Here is a 16,895-nt window from a genome sequence, read left to right as displayed (position 1 = left end):
TGTGATTGATTATATTGATTGACACAAGTTTCATTGGGAATATAAATTATTTATGACACATGATAAAGGCAGTTAATAGAGAGAGCTTTTTTCTCACTTCAACAAGTGACAAATATGAAATATTTTGAATAATCAATTTAATTGTACAAAATATTTAATTATGAAATGCATCAAAGCTTTCTGAAGGTTTGATTATCATAATTTTTTGATTTTTCAAATAAAATTAACTTGCATCCCACGTGTGCATACAATTAAATAAATATGTTGTGATTTACGGAAGTCAATAATTCTCATATATGAAATTGATCACGAAATATTATTTTACTTGAGAGTTGTAGCCAAAATTATGAAGTCGTATAATCAAAAATGTTATGAATATATTTTTGTGTTGTAGTTAAATTCGCCCTATCAATAATAATATAAATACATTCATATATATTTATGTATATGCGAACATACACACAAATACGTATACATAGGTAGATGCAAATGAATGTAATATGTAAGTATATATAAAATAAGCATTTAAAATTGGTGTTATCGGTCAATATAACTAGCAATCAGATACTACTTCAGGTTTCAAGATCGGTCGATAACCCAAGTCTCAAACTGACGCCTGTGCAATTTAGGATTACAAATATGCACTCGTCACTAAAATCCAACAGAAAAAATACAATTTTACCAATCATCGAAACTGGTAAACGAAAAGGTGGCAGGGGACAATTTTTATTTGCATTACATTTGTTGTATGTATGATTTTCTGAATTTTAATTTGGTTGGTCACGCATACATATCATTGTCACTCAATTTTTTTCATTTATGCAAAATAGGTACACATTGCTTCTGTTAGTGTGGACAAATCATGAACATATTAACAGCTTATTGTTTCTCATTTAAGCAATAATAAGTATTTACACGGGTGTACATAATTAATACGCACATACCTTGATGTAAAATGGTGTGCACGATAATGTATATGCACATTTGCATACCTAATTAAATAAACCATTAAATGAAAAGATTGCGGAGCGCTGCCGTGCAAGTTAATGGCTCATCAATTCCAATATTGCTTGTAATAAATCTCCACTTGTTTAAAACTCTAGGAGAATCAGAATTGTCATCAATTTATAAGACAAAGATGATATAATGAAGGAATTTGAGAAGGTTTGGTTTCTTGTTTGACGTCAATATTTGCAGGAAGTGTTTTCAAATTTGTACACAAACATACACCTCACGATACCTACATATGTACATAAGTACTTGTGATTTAAATTTTCTGACCAAAATATCTTATAACCACTTTGTCAATTAACATATTACAAAATTAGTAATCTTTAGGCATATGCTACCTAAAGACAGTAATTTCTTAAAACATTTGACGAAGCTCGTGATTTTCAGGTGGGTTGATCTTTCTATTTTCATACACATTTCAAGTGGTACAGGATTTGGTGAAGTTATTGGAGTTTACACTTTGGGATAAGTTTAGTCAAATATTTATTAGATTATGTCGTTTTAAACTTCAAGTTGACTCGGACATTTAAGCAAAAAAAATGTTATTACTAATATCACAGTTAGGCGAATTATATAAATACAGCTTAAGCTCTCAAACCAATCATGATGTTCTCTCTGTCAATGAATGTGGCTCTTTGTGGTCACAAGCGAAGCACTGGGCATATCAATTTATAAATTTCAATTTCATGACTAATACGCATATATTGGTTCATATTTGGAGATATATTTACAACAAGGATAATATGGGCTAATGTTGAATATGTATTGTATGGACATCTCTTTGGAGGTGGATGGCAACGTGATCATCACATTGATGACAGATGCAGTGTGCAACAGCTCTCTTCCAATTATCCATTAGCGATAAAGAGCCGTAGAACTGACTAATAACAAATAAATAAGTATGTACAGTATCATATGGTGATTTTCTCTCGGTGGGTTGGAGTCAATTTATCTGGAAATTGTAAATCGGGAAAGCTTGGCAGGTTCCTATTGACGAGATTTTATAGCATTTTAAATTAATTCTCCTGATTACAATGAGTCACGACCATGGTATGCCAGACATGCCAGGAATGAAGGTAAATAAATACTGCCAATTTAGTAAAATTTATAATTCATTTGTCATCCAGCAATGATTTAATTTAAAAAATTTTCATAGATGTGGTTTCATTTCGGAAAAAATGAAGTCATTTTATTCGAATTTTGGAAAACGGAAAAAACTGGGATATTCATTCTTTCTCTGGTCATCATATTCATGATGGCGTTTGGCTACGAGGCCCTGAAATATTTTAGGGATAGAATGTATCAAATGCATGTGGAAAGAGCAAGATCTTCTCTGGGAGTCAGAGGTCCACCCTCAACAAGGTAATAATCCTATGTAAGGTAATAACAAGGTAATAATCGCACTTTTAATCTTAATTACAATGCATTCCAGGTCGAAAGTTTTGAGTGGATTTCACATAGCGCAAACAGTTTTGCACATGGTTCAATTTGTGCTCTCGTATTTTCTCATGCTGATTTATATGACTTACAATGTTTGGCTTGCATTGGCCGTAACGCTGGGGGCAGGGGCAGGTTATTTCTGCTTTGGGTGGTATAAAGCCTCCTTTTTAGACATTAATGAACATTGCCAGTAATAAGAAATTCATTTCGATGGAGCAGTCAGTGTAATTTTAAACTCATATATACTTATACATACTTATATATTTATAGAATTGTAGGCTCTGCGTCATTAGATAGGATAATTAAATACGGTACGACTGTGATGTGCCAGTTTGAATTATCAGCGAAATTAGTATGTACAGATTCAATTAGCTCAAGAAATATCAAGTCTAGTCTTAGACATTTGGAAGACTTTTAGGGATCGTTTACTATTTTGGTTAATTTCTTCATTGATGAAATATGTAATGTATTGGATAAGAATGCATGTACACACATTTTTACTTATGTGGATGGATGAATTTTAAAAGCAGAATATGTAACAACTCAATGCAGATATCTCCAGACTAGCTTTTGTGATGAAACGACTATTGTGTTCATATATTCAGTAATGATAAATTGTTTGTAAGAAGAACATTTTTGATATGTCTGATATAATTATGTATGTGTACGATAAATGCAATAAAACTCACCACAAATAAAGCGACACATATATTTGCAGAAATGAAACGCATTTTATTAACTATCTAAACACTTGCAGACAAATGGAATACAGAACGGACAATGAACTATGTATACTTCATAAATATATGTACCCACCAAGATACATATATTTACATATTTATATGCAATGCGACATTTATCAAGTAAAGTGATTACTCAATCGTCATCGTCAGAAACAAGAAAACATGGTTAAATTGATGTAGAATAACAAATACAAATCATAGCACGAGTTCAAAGTGCATTTAGACTTTAAATCCGTGATTCTGATACCATAAACTGGAGGAAGACCGACACAGGTGCTGCACATTACATATTATTATGTACTCACTTCTTTATAAACTTTATAACTGTCAATTTTATAGCTGTCCATGTTAGCAGCCCACACATTGCAGGAAAACGAAAGTTGTATTCAAGTATGTAACAATTTCGTTTTCAGGAACTGGTTTTGACTTGCTATCTTTTCAAATGCATCATTTGGACAGCTTAACAATCTGCATATTGTTGTTCATTAGGCATCAACATTTTTCAAAGTACATTTCAGTGAATATGGGTAATAATTTGTTTAAGAAATGGTTGTAACAAACACAATTTTTCTCAATGTTAAAATTTTATTGTTGTTATTATTTCCGGTCTGGGTTACTAATATTCCTCTCCAAATAGCTACCATGTCATGTTTAGAAAGCTGTTATTCATCACATGGTAATCAACTGTGGCCAATTTAGTGATGTCTTCGGTGCCTTGATAATTCAGGATGCATCTTTTATACAAGAAATTTGCAGCAATTATTATAAAATACCTAAACAGTACCATTTTATTTTTCTAAATTTCAGACAGTTGGCCATTGCATGTAAAATATTGTAATTTAACTTTTACAAACTAACTAATTTAAGATTTCTACCTGAACAACGCAAACACGGACATAAAATTTAATTAGTTACAATAGAATTCCAGGTAAAACATTTTTTAACGTTGGCATAATCACGTCCTGACTAGAAGCATATATGTATGTCGCTTAAACCAAGGAATTAACTAATTATCTAATATGGAAATAATAACCAATAGCGAATACATCTATGTACTAAAAACTATTTGGCAACATTGAACAATCCAAAGTGATTTTATAACAAATTACTTAACAAAACTCAACCGATATTCATATCATAACCTTAATTACCAAGCCCCATATGCATTATTTTTCATATTTGCGTTTGTATTGAATATTGACTGAATATGACGTATGACATTCTGGAAAGCGTCGTTATTGTTGTTTAAGGCTTGAGCGACTCCCTTCGTGAGCGTGGTAGCCACAGTGCCTACCTGATTGACCACCAATTGCCCCTTTGTTCCAACAATCCCCACAGCAGCTCGGCCACTGTTGGCAACTGTTCGAACAGCCTGACCCTTGAGCCCCACAAGTTGCCGAAGTGGAGAAATACTCCCTGAGGACCCAAACGTAGGAGCACCGTATACTGGCGCAAGGTCGGAAACTCCACCGCTGCTGCCCCCACCGATGAAACCTCCACCTTGCGACCCCACAGCGTCAGCCACATTTCCTACGGATTTGGTCACTGCGCTGGTGGCTGCTGCGACTCCACGAATACCGGCAGTCAGACCACTTGCTACACCGTTAATGACCGCAGATTTAAACCCTGCAGCTTTTGTAATTGGTCCCGTGATGGCATCAACAATCGAGTTGCCCCCATTGCTTCCTCCGAACCCAAAGGAACCAGGCGGTGGTCCATACGTGGAAGCTGGAAAGGTTGCTTGAGTTGCTGGTGGTGTGTCCGGATCAATTACTGTAGCATCAGGTACAGGGGGATTGGATTGGTCAGCGGATGTGCCCATACTGTTGGCAAAAGCAGATGCCGACGATACGCCGCCACTCGGTGCATAAGGTCCTCCGGAAGTGATGGGAATGTTAGTATAAGTAGATCCTCCAGCACCAGTAGTCCCAGGGGCGGTGACCATACTGCTTGGTGCTGCTCCACCCATTTGTGCTCTCATTTGTTGAGCTTGAGAAGTAAAATATTTGGATAAAGTTTGAAGGGCCATTTGAAGTTCGGCCGCTGGAGGAGTATCCTCAGAAGAAGACGCGGCTGCTGCTGCTGCCCCTGCCGCTGCTGCCGCACTGGACATTGCAGAGTTGGACATCTGATTCCGATTTCGATTTCTATTTCTGTTTCGGTTTAAACGATTACGATTACGATTTCTGTTTCTTTGTCCTGGGATTCGATTCCTGTTCCTGTTTCCGTTTCTAACTCGGTTTCTTCTAGGTCCAGTACCCTGTTTTCTTTGGGCCTCTATGCTATTACTGTTGGGATCGGAAAACATAAAGGCTTCCATTGCTGCTGATTGTTTGGCATTACTAAGAGACGTAGTGGCCTTGTTTGTGGGTAAGTCCACACCACGTGCTGGAACAACTGCATCTCTAGCAGAGCTATTGCCACCATCCTCAACGTCGTCCTCCTCATCGTAGTCATCTTCATCATCATCGTAGTCATCGTCATCTTCGTTAGGTTTTGTAGTGTCCGCATAACCTCCTGGTCCATCACTGTATCCACCAACTTCGGCACCACTGTTTTCCCCGGAATTTGCAGAGGCACCGGCTGAAGCCATTTCTGCGCTTGAGGGTAGTTGCATTCTGGTAATTTCCAACTCTGGCGATCCATTGTTACGCCCAAGACCCACGTTCAAGGGTGTAGCAGATCCATTGGCTCCTATTTGAAACTCCTTGAGGACAATGTAGCGAATTAGGTTTGAATGCTGTTGTGGGATTTGGAACTCGTTGGCAGGAATTATTCTGAATCTAGATCCACCTGAAGACGGTGGGCCATAAGATGATGAAGATCCAAATCCAGAGGAAGGTGCTCCATAAGAGGAAGACGATACAGGGGATGCAGATCCAAATCCAGAGGAAGAAGGCGGGCCATAATTTTGTGCTCCGTTACCTTGGTCTGGAACACCATAATTTTGTGCTGCGTTACCTTGGTCTGGAGCACCATAGTTTTGACCGGGTGGAGAAGCGTCATATCCATGCGCCCTAACTATATCATTCTGGCCTGAAATATAAATGTAATAAAGAATATAAATACTTTTTAACAAAAAGATCTCATGGGGCTGTTTATTTGTGCAGTTATGTGCATACCTGGAGTTCCGATTGGGATTCCAGGGGTATAATTCGGTGGTCCATACTGCTGACTATTTGCAAGTCCTACAAATATAATCGTCACACCCCAAAACACCACCATGATGATGACTGGAAAGCTATTGCCAGATATGTTTTTTCCTTTCTTCGAAATTCAAGTCTGATTTTCAATTACCAAAGTTCCCAATCACACCACCACGTTCACCTTCCACCCAAGGAAGATCTAGACTCGTCTTTCGAAGAAACTGAAATGAGGCGATTTGGGGAGGAAGTGATCGAGTTTTGTTGCCCTGTCACTGAATCAGTACACAACGTGATTCGATTAAATGATATCCAAAATGAGGATGCATTTCGCATTGTAGATTGTGCATACACACAGCAGACAGATTTCAGCATGCTCATAAATGCATACCAAGAACGAGTATGTACTTGTTTTTGGGGTGAAATCAAGACGCACTATTGCCTTAACGAACAGATGCCTCCCTTACTCGCACGTCATGTCACATCCATTACAACTTCTGCAAGTCTCAATTATCGATATCCATATCTAAATATAATTGTTTTATAAATGAATGAAAGAAATTAACATATATTTAACAAGGATTTCAAATCGTCTGTAAAAATGCTTCATTTTATTACTCAAAATCAGAGCAGAAATATTTAATTCAAAAATAATTTAATTCGTAATTTTCAAGTATTTTTCTTGACACAGTTTTCGATATTCTTTGTTTGTATTTTATTTTAGGAATAAACTAGGTCCTTTTTTGTACAAAATTGCGACACATCACACAAAATAAGTGCTTTTGTGATTTATCATCTAGGATAAGCCTTGCAAATCCTGCTGCATAAAGTGCATTTTGTGGTCCACATCCAACATCAAGGTTTAACAAAAAACCAGTTTAAACTCCATATTAAACAACAATTTTATAGCAATCCCGTGTCTACGTTATATACACCGACCTCAAACTTGAAATTTTGAGTGGTCAAATTTTACTTTTTTTCTGATGCAGATTTGATTTTTTGATACTTTGCCCGATATCAAATGAGATTCGTAACCTAAATGCAGTAACCGACTGACCGACTGTTCAACATTTTACTTTCAACAAAATACTTATTTTTTCAATAGTTATCAATAAAATGAAAGTAAAATGTTTTACATCAGTTTCACTTTTTATTTTAAAACGGAAAATATATCGTGTCAAGCAAGACTTGCATTAATTTGGATTTCCGACAATTTCAGAAGAATTAAAAGTATAAAACGCCACATTGCGTAATATTTCTGCATGCACCAATTCAATAACATGATTTATGAAAATAAAGAAAAGTTTTTAATTAATAACTCCCCATATGCAATTTTGACTGCAGTAAGTTATGCAAAAGTTAACTTTGCATAATGCACACATTTAAAAATGAAATTCCTGTTATTTTATTGTTTCCATTCAAACAAGCTCAGTGTCATTTTGCAGCACAAAAAAGGTGAACATCTTCAGAAAATTTGCAAATTGTTTCAACTATTAGTTCAACAATCACCAATTCATGCAGCTTATACGATTTATTAACAAACAATAAGCACTTGATGGCGGACTGTTATCAGCATTTATGAAATTTATAACAAGACGATGTCGCTGTTGTTTGAAGACGATGTTTGTTGTGCTGCCAAATAAAAATGTAGATTTAACGCTTCCTAAACTATAAACATATTGAAAATAAATGAATGAATGACTGTATGCATGCAATGCAGCCATAACATATCTCCCAAAAATTTAACATTGCCAAGCATTCCTTTGTATCTAACTGACAATATATTTTTTTTTATATACAATGGCAACCCATGTAACATGTTTCCTGTTCAACTACTTATAAAGAGGTGGAGAAGACTGAAGTGGTTAATTTTCATTTGATTTGTAGCAGTCATCATGGTCTGATGTGATGATCTTCACTGTTACAGCTTTCCTTGTGACAATTACATACGAGTGCATGATCACATATCGCTTTTTCAAAATGCAAATTTTACTAAATTAATTTAATAACTTGAGGAAATCGCATCATGTTTGACGATTGGTTGATTTTCTTCTTTCGTTGCATAACCTCTTACGTTTCCTTTCCTTCCTGATTATAAAAATTTCAAAGGCAGACAGACGACGAGCAAGTGAACGTAGCAAAGTTCCCCATTTGAAAGTAGTTATAGCCAAACTACTCGTAAATACAAGTGTTTCAAATTGCAAGTAATTTTAGAATTGTTTAAAAAGAACCACTCAGACTGCTTCGACCCCCTCGGCCTCCTCCGAAAAGAAGGCTGAACGGTCATCGTGGACTCGAATCGACCCTGAGGTCAACTTGAGCCCGTCTCACGCTCAGGGGAGGAAGCTTTCGTCTCATCCTCGTGGTTTGTTCCTTCGCCGAGTTGGCTAAGGGTTTGAGCATTCATACTAAAGAAATGATCCTTTGAAGTATGATCTCAATTTGGCCACTGCATCGCACCTTCATCCACTCAAATTACTCCCCTCGACACTGAATGTAACCAAGTTTGCAGAGATTTATCTTGAATCCGAAGCAATTTAACGCTATGGAGTCCTATTTCTTTTACTTGTATTTATATGCGTAAAAGCAGTTTGTGCATTAAAATAATAGAAAATTTGCGCTTGAATCGAAATATTTGGATATTTCTAAAAAATGTTAACATTTTGCATTGGAAAAGTTGGGCAATAGAATGAAGTGTTCTAAAGCGCAGGATTTAGTTTCTTATGTTCTGTTTAAACTATATTTTGTGATGTTTTTGTTTCCGATCATGCAGGAATCACTGATACATTGCATGAATACGTTATCAGTGATAACTTATGTACATACATCGAATTCGAAAGTATCGTTGATGATGATGTTATGATGATTGGGAAAATGCATACACAAGTAAATTCACAAAAAATGCACATATTTGATAATAAATCATAGAAATCTGTAGTTTTACTCGTATTCATTGTAAACTTCATATAAATATAACATACGAATAAAAAATTTCAGTCCTTGCATTCGGTTTTCTAACTTTAATCTTTTTGAATAAATCAAAAACGAAAAATTAAATCAATAAAAGTATTAATTGAATTAATGACGGTGTCGCTTTCCTCGTCCTTTCTTATGACGCCTTCCGTGTCTCTTACCCTTCTTATGTCCTTTGCCTTTCTTGGGAACATCGTAAACTTCGAATCTAATTGGAGGAAATTCTTTCACTTTCTCCAAAAATGTGATTGGGTTGTAGTGTCTGGAGAATTCTAAAGCAGAGTGAAAAAGATTTTGCCCCAAGATGACGAGCCTCTCTTTCACTTCATCTTTAAGCGTTGGACCCTCATGATGATGATCATGTTCAATATGTTCATGCTCATGTATGTGATCATGATGTTCTGGAACTTCGTCACCCCCATCGACCTCAATGTGTGCATGAGGGTCCCCCCAAAAACCTGTATCGAAGCCAAGATTCAGAGTGAAAGGTTTTTTCGGTTTTTCTGGGTGATGTTCTACATGGTGGTGGTGATGATGTTGATCGTCGTCAATTGGGGGTCCATACTCTGGAACTGGGTGAACATCATCATTTCCAGGACCGTATGAATCCAAGGGCGCTCCAGGTTGTTCTCCAGGAACTCCGTACTCTTGTTGCGTATGTGGTGGCGGCAGTGGTGGTGCAACGCCATAATTGGAAAATGGATGCTGTTGAATGGGAGCTACGACTTCGGGGACTCCGTACTGAGATTGTTGCTGATGATGATGATGCTGTTGTTGCTGGAGCATTGTCTGCATGAGGACCTCTTGTTGGACCAGTTGTCTTAAGCGTTGTTCCAAATCAGCAGCCAACTCGTTCAAACTATTTCCTCCCGCAGGAACCCCATATCCTGGATCTGGTAGGGTTTGCATAATTTGAATGGGCCCCTTCAATGCATACTTGACCCCATCCCCATAATCATCTCGAAGAGCAGGTTGTACTCCTCCGTAGGCTGCTCCGGGTTGTTTACCTGGGACCCCATAAGCCAATTGGGTCGAGTCCGTGATTGAAGCAGCCGTGGCCTGAGTATTGCCTTGCATATTTACTGTAGAGTACCCCCCGAAGACTTGTGGTTTCCTCATTTTGAATCGGTGTGGAATTGCAATTTCCACCTCTTGGGGCTTTTCAGAAGAAGGGATTACATCGTTTTCTAGTGAAAATGCACCATTTCTAACCGCTTGTGCGAGAGATCGCAGAGCTAATCCTCCTTTTGGAAACACTCCTTGTTGATTGTTGATTCCTCGGAACCTTTCGCGAAGCAAGGCACTAATTTGTGGGGTAGCGCCATATGCCTGAATTTGGCTCACGCTTGGGGTTCTTATGTTTGAACCTGAATAAGTTTAATAATAATTAATTTATGCATGGGATGCATTTTTGTATTGAATGCATATTACAAATGTATTTGACCCTCACCAGCTTCGCCCTCCACAACTTCGCCCTGGGTGAAAAAGTTGAGCTGTGGGATGGCTTTTTGGATTTTAATTCCCGTATTATCTGTTGCCACTTGAGGCACGTTGGAACTTTCAGCATGCAACGCATCTTTATACGGAGAGTAATACGCCCCTTTGGAAAACTGATTTTTAGCGTAAAAGTCCTTGTACTGTTGGGCTAACCCCCTTTGGTGTGGTCCGATGTAGGAACCGAACATTGGCATCCAGCCATCCATTGACTTGCGTTTATAACTGCGGGGAACGGGAACAAAGGATCTGGGGGCCTGTTGCACTGGAAAGCTTGCAATCGACACTGGTTGATGCTGCGTGGGTCTGACAGACTCATAGGCAAATGTCAAATCTGTGGCTTTTAAAATTTTATAGTCGACCGTTGATTTTGGAGTAGCAGTATTTATCTCTTGTTTATTCAACTCTTTCTCATTCACTACAGGACTCATTCTTGACTTTAGCCCTGTAAATGTATTTTACGAATCTATAAGTCATAATTAATGACCTGATGAATTAATGGAAACTTTGTCTCCTTACCTCCATCAGTATCTGGAATGCTAATAAATTCCGTCTTGCCATCGGGAGTTTGAACTTTATACTCTTTGGATATGGTCACAGATATTTTGTCTGGTTTGCCAGTGACTTCTGTTTGCATACTTGATCGTTTTACGGGGACTGTCAATTTCATCACAAAATTCAACAATTATAATTGATATGGTTAATTGTAACTGTTCTGAAAATGAATTCTGAATACCATGATCCTTGTCAATTTCCTGTTGAATGAATTTCTCCACATCCTCCAACTCCTTATTGTCCGCTCCTATCGTTTGAACAATAAGTACGGCTAAAAATACTACACTGACACTAAATGTCCTCATGTTTCTTTGTGTCAACACGTTTCAAAATTGTGTTGGTGTTTATTTAATAATAAATTTGTAATTTCATTTCAGCTCGATGATGCCTGTCAGACAAAAGAGGATGACGAAATGCGACTATCACTTGAAAGAACTTTAACGTCACACTGGTTTCAGGAAATGAAAGCTGGGTGCAAATATGTGTTGTTTATCTATAATATGCGGCACTTGGCTAATTTATGCCGTCGGTCAGTTATCACTTTGGTTTAGTATTGGTCAAATGAAAAGGCTCGTCCTTCTATGAATTTCCAATGTCATGATCATGTGAAAAGTTGCGATATGTTATAGTTTAGATTTCTCAAAAGTACTTTCCTACATGAGGTTATGAAACCAATTGAAAATAAGTAATAGAACATGAACGGGTGTAAAAGCAAGCAATGAATTTCTGGTAATATCATAATACGATAGGACGTAAGATGTGCATCTACGTGTGTATGTATTTGATAATGAATAAGGTAAAAGTAAAAGTGGATGGTCAGAGAGCAAAGTGGTCAACAATATACTTAAGAATCCGCAATGTGCTGTGCGTGTATTAGTTCATGTTAACTTTTAAAGCAGGAAAGATTAATCAGACGCGAGGACAAACCTTGATGTACATGTAACCCATAGACGTAACCCCTCGAGAACACAAAACACGACACATTCGCATAATATTACATGTAAAAATGTGCGTATTCATCCATATTGCAAGTGTAATTTTTTAAGCGAATGTGTGAAGACAAAATTATTTAACAAAAACAATTAAATGTATCAAAGTGAAAGTTATGAATTTGCATCATTATTACTTTATACACCGCAAACGCATACTGATGCATAATGAATGTGTGCATAAACCGGAAGTCTGAAAATTTTCGTATAAATTTTGTCATCAACTTAATGAAACCTAATCAAGATTTAGTATAATGCATGGTTTTACATGTGTCGAATTTTATTTGAATAAGTTTGAAAAATTTAGCTCTAGTTAATATACGTACATGCGCATTATTGGAAATGAAATGGTTCACTTGTTTTAGACACAAGCATATTCTTCTAATAATGTAGAACAGTGGGGGGATTCATAAGAAGTAAAAAACTGGTTTTCTGGGTGCTATTGGTTTTACTAATTTATGTTATTGAGAGATAGAGAAAGAGGTTTTATCGCACTAAATAGTGAATAAATACTACGTAACACGTTCAATAAGGAATAAAAAGTTATGTAAATCGTGGAAACAACATCGTTGAGCTATGTATTACCGAACTGCCAGTGATTGAATTGAAGCAAGTCAAGTTCAATGATTCATCTAAAATTTTGGAAAGTGAAATCGTCTTCCCTTTTCTAATAATGTGGTAGTCAGTCTTTGACGTTTACCCACCTATTCCTTTACAACGAGAAGTGCATGATCTCTACCCCCAAGAAAACACTTAAAGCATTATCAAGAGTAATTTGCTTAACAAAAGTCCCAAATGAATAGTTTCGTTCTTCTTGATTCCCTGAAATTCTACAATATTTGAACGAATTAGATTATTTGGATCAAGAATATAAGTGCATGCAAAAAATGGTACACTGAATGCTAATAGACAACACACAATCCTGCTTATCCTACTTACTTTTATCCAGTTTAATCTTATTAAGAATATACGAGTATAAATACATTATAATTTATTTTCACGTCTTTAACTAATAAGAGGATGCCGAAGGATGTAAATATGTGCATATAAATATTTATTCTCAAAGGAACAGTTGAAAGTAATAATGAAATGTTTTCCCTTAGCTTCGATTTCAAATACATAGTTCCTAAGATTGTATAAGCTTACTAGAAGTCACTGGATACATCTGCAGAACATCTGTACATAGAACATGAACTGATATTTAAACAATTACATAAGTATAAAAAATTGTATAACGTAAAATACTATTACCTTTACGGAATTTAAGAATTTTTGCAAGGGTGCGAATTTAAGATTTTAACTGTTACACGCGATTTTGAAAATGTACAGCAGTCGCCATCGTTCAAGTCATTCTTGAATTTACAATTTGCAGTGTACATTCAAAAATGACTTTGTTAGCGAGGATAGTTCAACAAGGTCCTTCTATATGGCGTTTAAAATAATTTGTGCTTCATTGCGTATCGCAATCCTTTCTTCGTAAATGTTTAACCGGTTTAGTTAGCAATCAGCATTTACTCTTTAACCATCTAGACGGATATCGAAACCCAAATCAAATCATTACTTTTCATCCTGTATGATCTTTGCTGCTTCTCCGTATTTAGATGACTTAAGGTATGAATTTCCTCACTGGCATTAGTTTACGTAGGAAGCGGCAAAAAACCAACCTGAATTGCTGGTTTTCGATTGCGTTCTTAAATTATTATGTATGTAATGTTATGCATAGTGTTGCATGTACATTGGATTTTGCTTGGACTCATTTTGTAATTCGTAATTGGTTCAATTTGTTACAGTTGTTCCTCAAAAAAACTCAACAATGTAACCGCATACATACATCAAATGCAATCAATAATCAATCGAAACCCGCCTCTTCAATTCATAAAGGATAATCTTCATGATTTGTAGCATAATAAGAACTGATCCAACTAAACTATACGTGCACGATTATATATTACCACGAATCTCTTTGAATCCATAATAAACTTTACGGAAAACTTTTTCAAAATCTATAAATTATTACTTACTACTTTCCAATTTTTTTACGTTTTACAAAAAATGTGCATTTTTGCATCATGCAGGATTTGCATATACGAATTATATAGATAATAAATAATTCGGATTATTCAGCAAAAGTTTACTGAGGAGGCACATGCGAATCATTCTCACTCGATTTGAGGATTATTAAGAGCTGCCAATAAATAAGAAGCCAAGCAGCTTTGCTACAACAGAGAAAAGAAGTTGTGCAGATGTCAATGTTGAAGACGATGTGTTCAGTTATCAGCGGCTTTGAAATGCTACTAACATAGGTAATAATCACACACGTATCATTTCATTATTATGCAAAATATGCTTGTTTAGTGTTTCATTGTGACTGTTAATCACATTACGATGTGATTAACAATCCTGCCAATGTCCTGCTGATTATATGAACTTTTGCTACTTGTCTGCCAATACTTATATGCTTGCCTTTTGCATAAATTGAGAGTGAAAAACATGACATATCTTCCAGGGTGGTAGCAGCTGCGTAATGGCACAAGTCAAGCGACTTTGTGTGTCACTCTCTTTTCCCCAAAATGACATCATCGCCTTGTAAGAGAGATCACAATAAGCAATAAAAGAGTACCAAGTTCATTCAACAACAATAACCTGAATTAATTTCGATGAAACAAAATGCAGTGTCTATGTCTTTGAGCAAGTCAATCAACTACATAAACATATTATGTAGGATGGAAGGATGAATGGATTTTATAATTTTTTCTCGTAAGGTGTGGCAAGTGGCAATGATTCCGATATTTTTGTAATAAACATTATCATCACAAATACTTAACGGTTTGCATACCTTTCACTCATCCTCAACTTCCACAAACTTTAAAGGAAAGATACCTACGAAATTTATAGAACAATCAATCTCATTTAATTAATTTGTGCCCCAAATTTTTATTATTTCAAAAACTAGGACATGATATTCTTACGAAAGACTCACATAAACGTTTTTGAATTTTTCTATCAACATGTTAAAATGACGCAATGGATAGTTCTACGAATTCATCAACAATTGTAAAATCGACGTTTCCTTGCTGTAGGTATGGATGTATATGTACGACAGCAGTTTATGAATATTTTTCGTCATTCGTAAGGTGCATATCTGAATTTTGAGCATGTATGCATATATTTATGAACAGGTAATACGAATACCATTCCTCAGCACAATCAAGTTAAAGCCAAGATGTGCACACGTTGAGTGATGCATGTAACCACGACTTGTGAGATAAGGTGACGAGGTGGGATATGTAATGCAACGCAGGAAAGGTGAAAGTGCAGTCTCATTGTCAGAGGTAGGCAGCCAGGTTAAAGCTATTAACACTTACAAATTAGTGGATTTTTCTTGTTTTTTGCTCCGATTTGATGAGTGTTTACTTATTCCACTAATTTTAATTACTGATGCATTGCTATGCTCTATACAATTCGATAATACAACATTTGACTTATGTGATACAGTTAATGTAACTCGAAGCACAAATATTTGTACTTGTAAACAACTCGGACAACAATCTAGAGACTTATTTACATCATATCAAAAGTTGTATATGCTTACATAAAAAAAGTGAAGTGTTTTGCACGCCTTTACATTTTGAATCATCATGTAAAAATGAATGTAAAAATGTGGAAAGGGGAGGAAAAAGGAGTGCTGCGGCCCTACATGTCAAATTTGCTGTAGCCTACGAACACTTTAAACTTTACATGAATATTTGTCGTGCAATTGGATATTTGTATTAATTTGTTTTTAAGTTCTTCCAGAAAATGTAAAACTGCAAATATATAAATAAATTAAAGTTCAGACTTACTATACCTGCGTCCATTCAACTAATGCATAAATAAATATGTGCTTAATAAGATGAGCAAAATTGTTTAATTAACACGAGTAACTTAAAATGTGCAGTTTGTTATGGGTTGAGAAAAGCTTTTAATGTTTTCATTCCCTTTCACAAACGAATCAACACATTGCCATTTAACTTTTGCATTTCTTGCCAAATTTCTCAATTTCATAAAACGATGTAATTAATTCATCACACAGTCTGACAGGAATCATTAACACCGAGTCACGAAATGAAACCTGAAATGAAAAGATGCAATATTCGAGGCATTAATTGCGAAAAAAATCAAATAATTTTTATGTTACATATTATTTCAAATTTCAGTATTTTGAATAGCAAATAAAAATACTTAATTGTAACTTATGTACGTAATAAAAGGATTATAGTATTTATTTGTGCACCTGAGGATGTGTAAGCTATAAAAATGCATCTCCCCAATCATGTGATTCGTTTAGCACAATTGGAAATTACTTATGTATCGATTGATTTAATGATTGCAAGTTGACTGAGCATGTGGTGAAAACTGGAATGAAAATTCCAACCCTTTCCGAATCATCCAAGTTTTTTAATTGTTGCTTTGATGAGTAAGTTCGGCTTATCGTTTGAAGCACCCAGCACTTAATTAAGTATGCAGTATTGCATGTGCATATGAATGGATTAAAGAAAGCAAGTTGT

The 16,895-nt window shown here is 35.9% G+C and overlaps 3 protein-coding genes, 1 long non-coding RNA gene and 1 other non-coding gene across 5 annotated transcripts; 2 read left to right on the top strand and 3 right to left on the bottom strand.

Annotated features, from left to right (window-relative positions):
• Positions 1-1,810: 1,810 nt before the first annotated feature.
• Positions 1,811-3,168, top strand: LOC110844144 (high affinity copper uptake protein 1). The gene is made up of 3 exons (XM_022090279.2): positions 1,811-2,087; positions 2,168-2,373; positions 2,444-3,168. Exons 1-3 carry the CDS (start codon positions 2,046-2,048, stop codon positions 2,643-2,645), a joined length of 450 nt encoding a protein of 149 aa, XP_021945971.1. The 5' UTR covers positions 1,811-2,045; the 3' UTR covers positions 2,646-3,168.
• Positions 3,169-4,188, top strand: LOC118434408. The gene is made up of 2 exons (XR_004833989.1): positions 3,169-3,467; positions 3,534-4,188. It is a non-coding gene; the product is annotated as an uncharacterized LOC118434408 (long non-coding RNA).
• LOC110844495 (NK1 transcription factor-related protein 1) lies at positions 3,845-6,576 on the bottom strand. Its single transcript, XM_022090710.2, has 2 exons — positions 6,317-6,576; positions 3,845-6,230 (listed from the first exon to the last, which is right to left on the bottom strand). The coding sequence occupies exons 1-2, from the start codon at positions 6,417-6,419 to the stop codon at positions 4,342-4,344; spliced, it is 1,992 nt and encodes a 663-aa protein (XP_021946402.1). The 5' UTR covers positions 6,420-6,576; the 3' UTR covers positions 3,845-4,341.
• A 1,990-nt stretch (positions 6,577-8,566) lies between these two features.
• Positions 8,567-8,776, bottom strand: LOC118434732. Its single transcript, XR_004834213.1, has one exon. It is a non-coding gene; the product is annotated as a small nucleolar RNA U3 (small nucleolar RNA).
• Positions 8,567-11,812, bottom strand: LOC110844839. The gene is made up of 4 exons (XM_022091139.2): positions 11,541-11,812; positions 11,324-11,461; positions 10,761-11,249; positions 8,567-10,677 (listed from the first exon to the last, which is right to left on the bottom strand). Exons 1-4 carry the CDS (start codon positions 11,662-11,664, stop codon positions 9,416-9,418), a joined length of 2,013 nt encoding a protein of 670 aa, XP_021946831.1. The 5' UTR covers positions 11,665-11,812; the 3' UTR covers positions 8,567-9,415.
• Between the last annotated feature and the right edge of the window lie 5,083 nt (positions 11,813-16,895).

This window comes from Folsomia candida, unplaced genomic scaffold (assembly GCF_002217175.1).
Source record: "Folsomia candida strain VU population unplaced genomic scaffold, ASM221717v1 Fcan01_Sc002, whole genome shotgun sequence".
Classification (NCBI taxonomy): Eukaryota; Metazoa; Arthropoda; class Collembola; order Entomobryomorpha; family Isotomidae; genus Folsomia; species Folsomia candida.
This window is presented reverse-complemented; position numbering and strand designations above follow the sequence as displayed.

Coding starts and splice junctions, on each gene's coding strand:
- LOC110844839 (XM_022091139.2), bottom strand. CDS start 11,664: ATGAGGACATTTAGTGTCAGTGTAGTATTTTTAGCCGTACTTATTGTT. Junction 11,250..11,323: donor CATTCCAGATACTGATGGAG/GTAAGGAGACAA, acceptor ATACATTTACAG/GGCTAAAGTCAAGAATGAGT. Junction 10,678..10,760: donor AGTTGTGGAGGGCGAAGCTG/GTGAGGGTCAAA, acceptor AAACTTATTCAG/GTTCAAACATAAGAACCCCA.
- LOC110844144 (XM_022090279.2), top strand. CDS start 2,046: ATGAGTCACGACCATGGTATGCCAGACATGCCAGGAATGAAG. Junction 2,088..2,167: donor CAGACATGCCAGGAATGAAG/GTAAATAAATAC, acceptor AAATTTTCATAG/ATGTGGTTTCATTTCGGAAA. Junction 2,374..2,443: donor AGAGGTCCACCCTCAACAAG/GTAATAATCCTA, acceptor AATGCATTCCAG/GTCGAAAGTTTTGAGTGGAT.
- LOC110844495 (XM_022090710.2), bottom strand. CDS start 6,419: ATGGTGGTGTTTTGGGGTGTGACGATTATATTTGTAGGACTTGCAAAT. Junction 6,231..6,316: donor AATCCCAATCGGAACTCCAG/GTATGCACATAA, acceptor TTTATATTTCAG/GCCAGAATGATATAGTTAGG.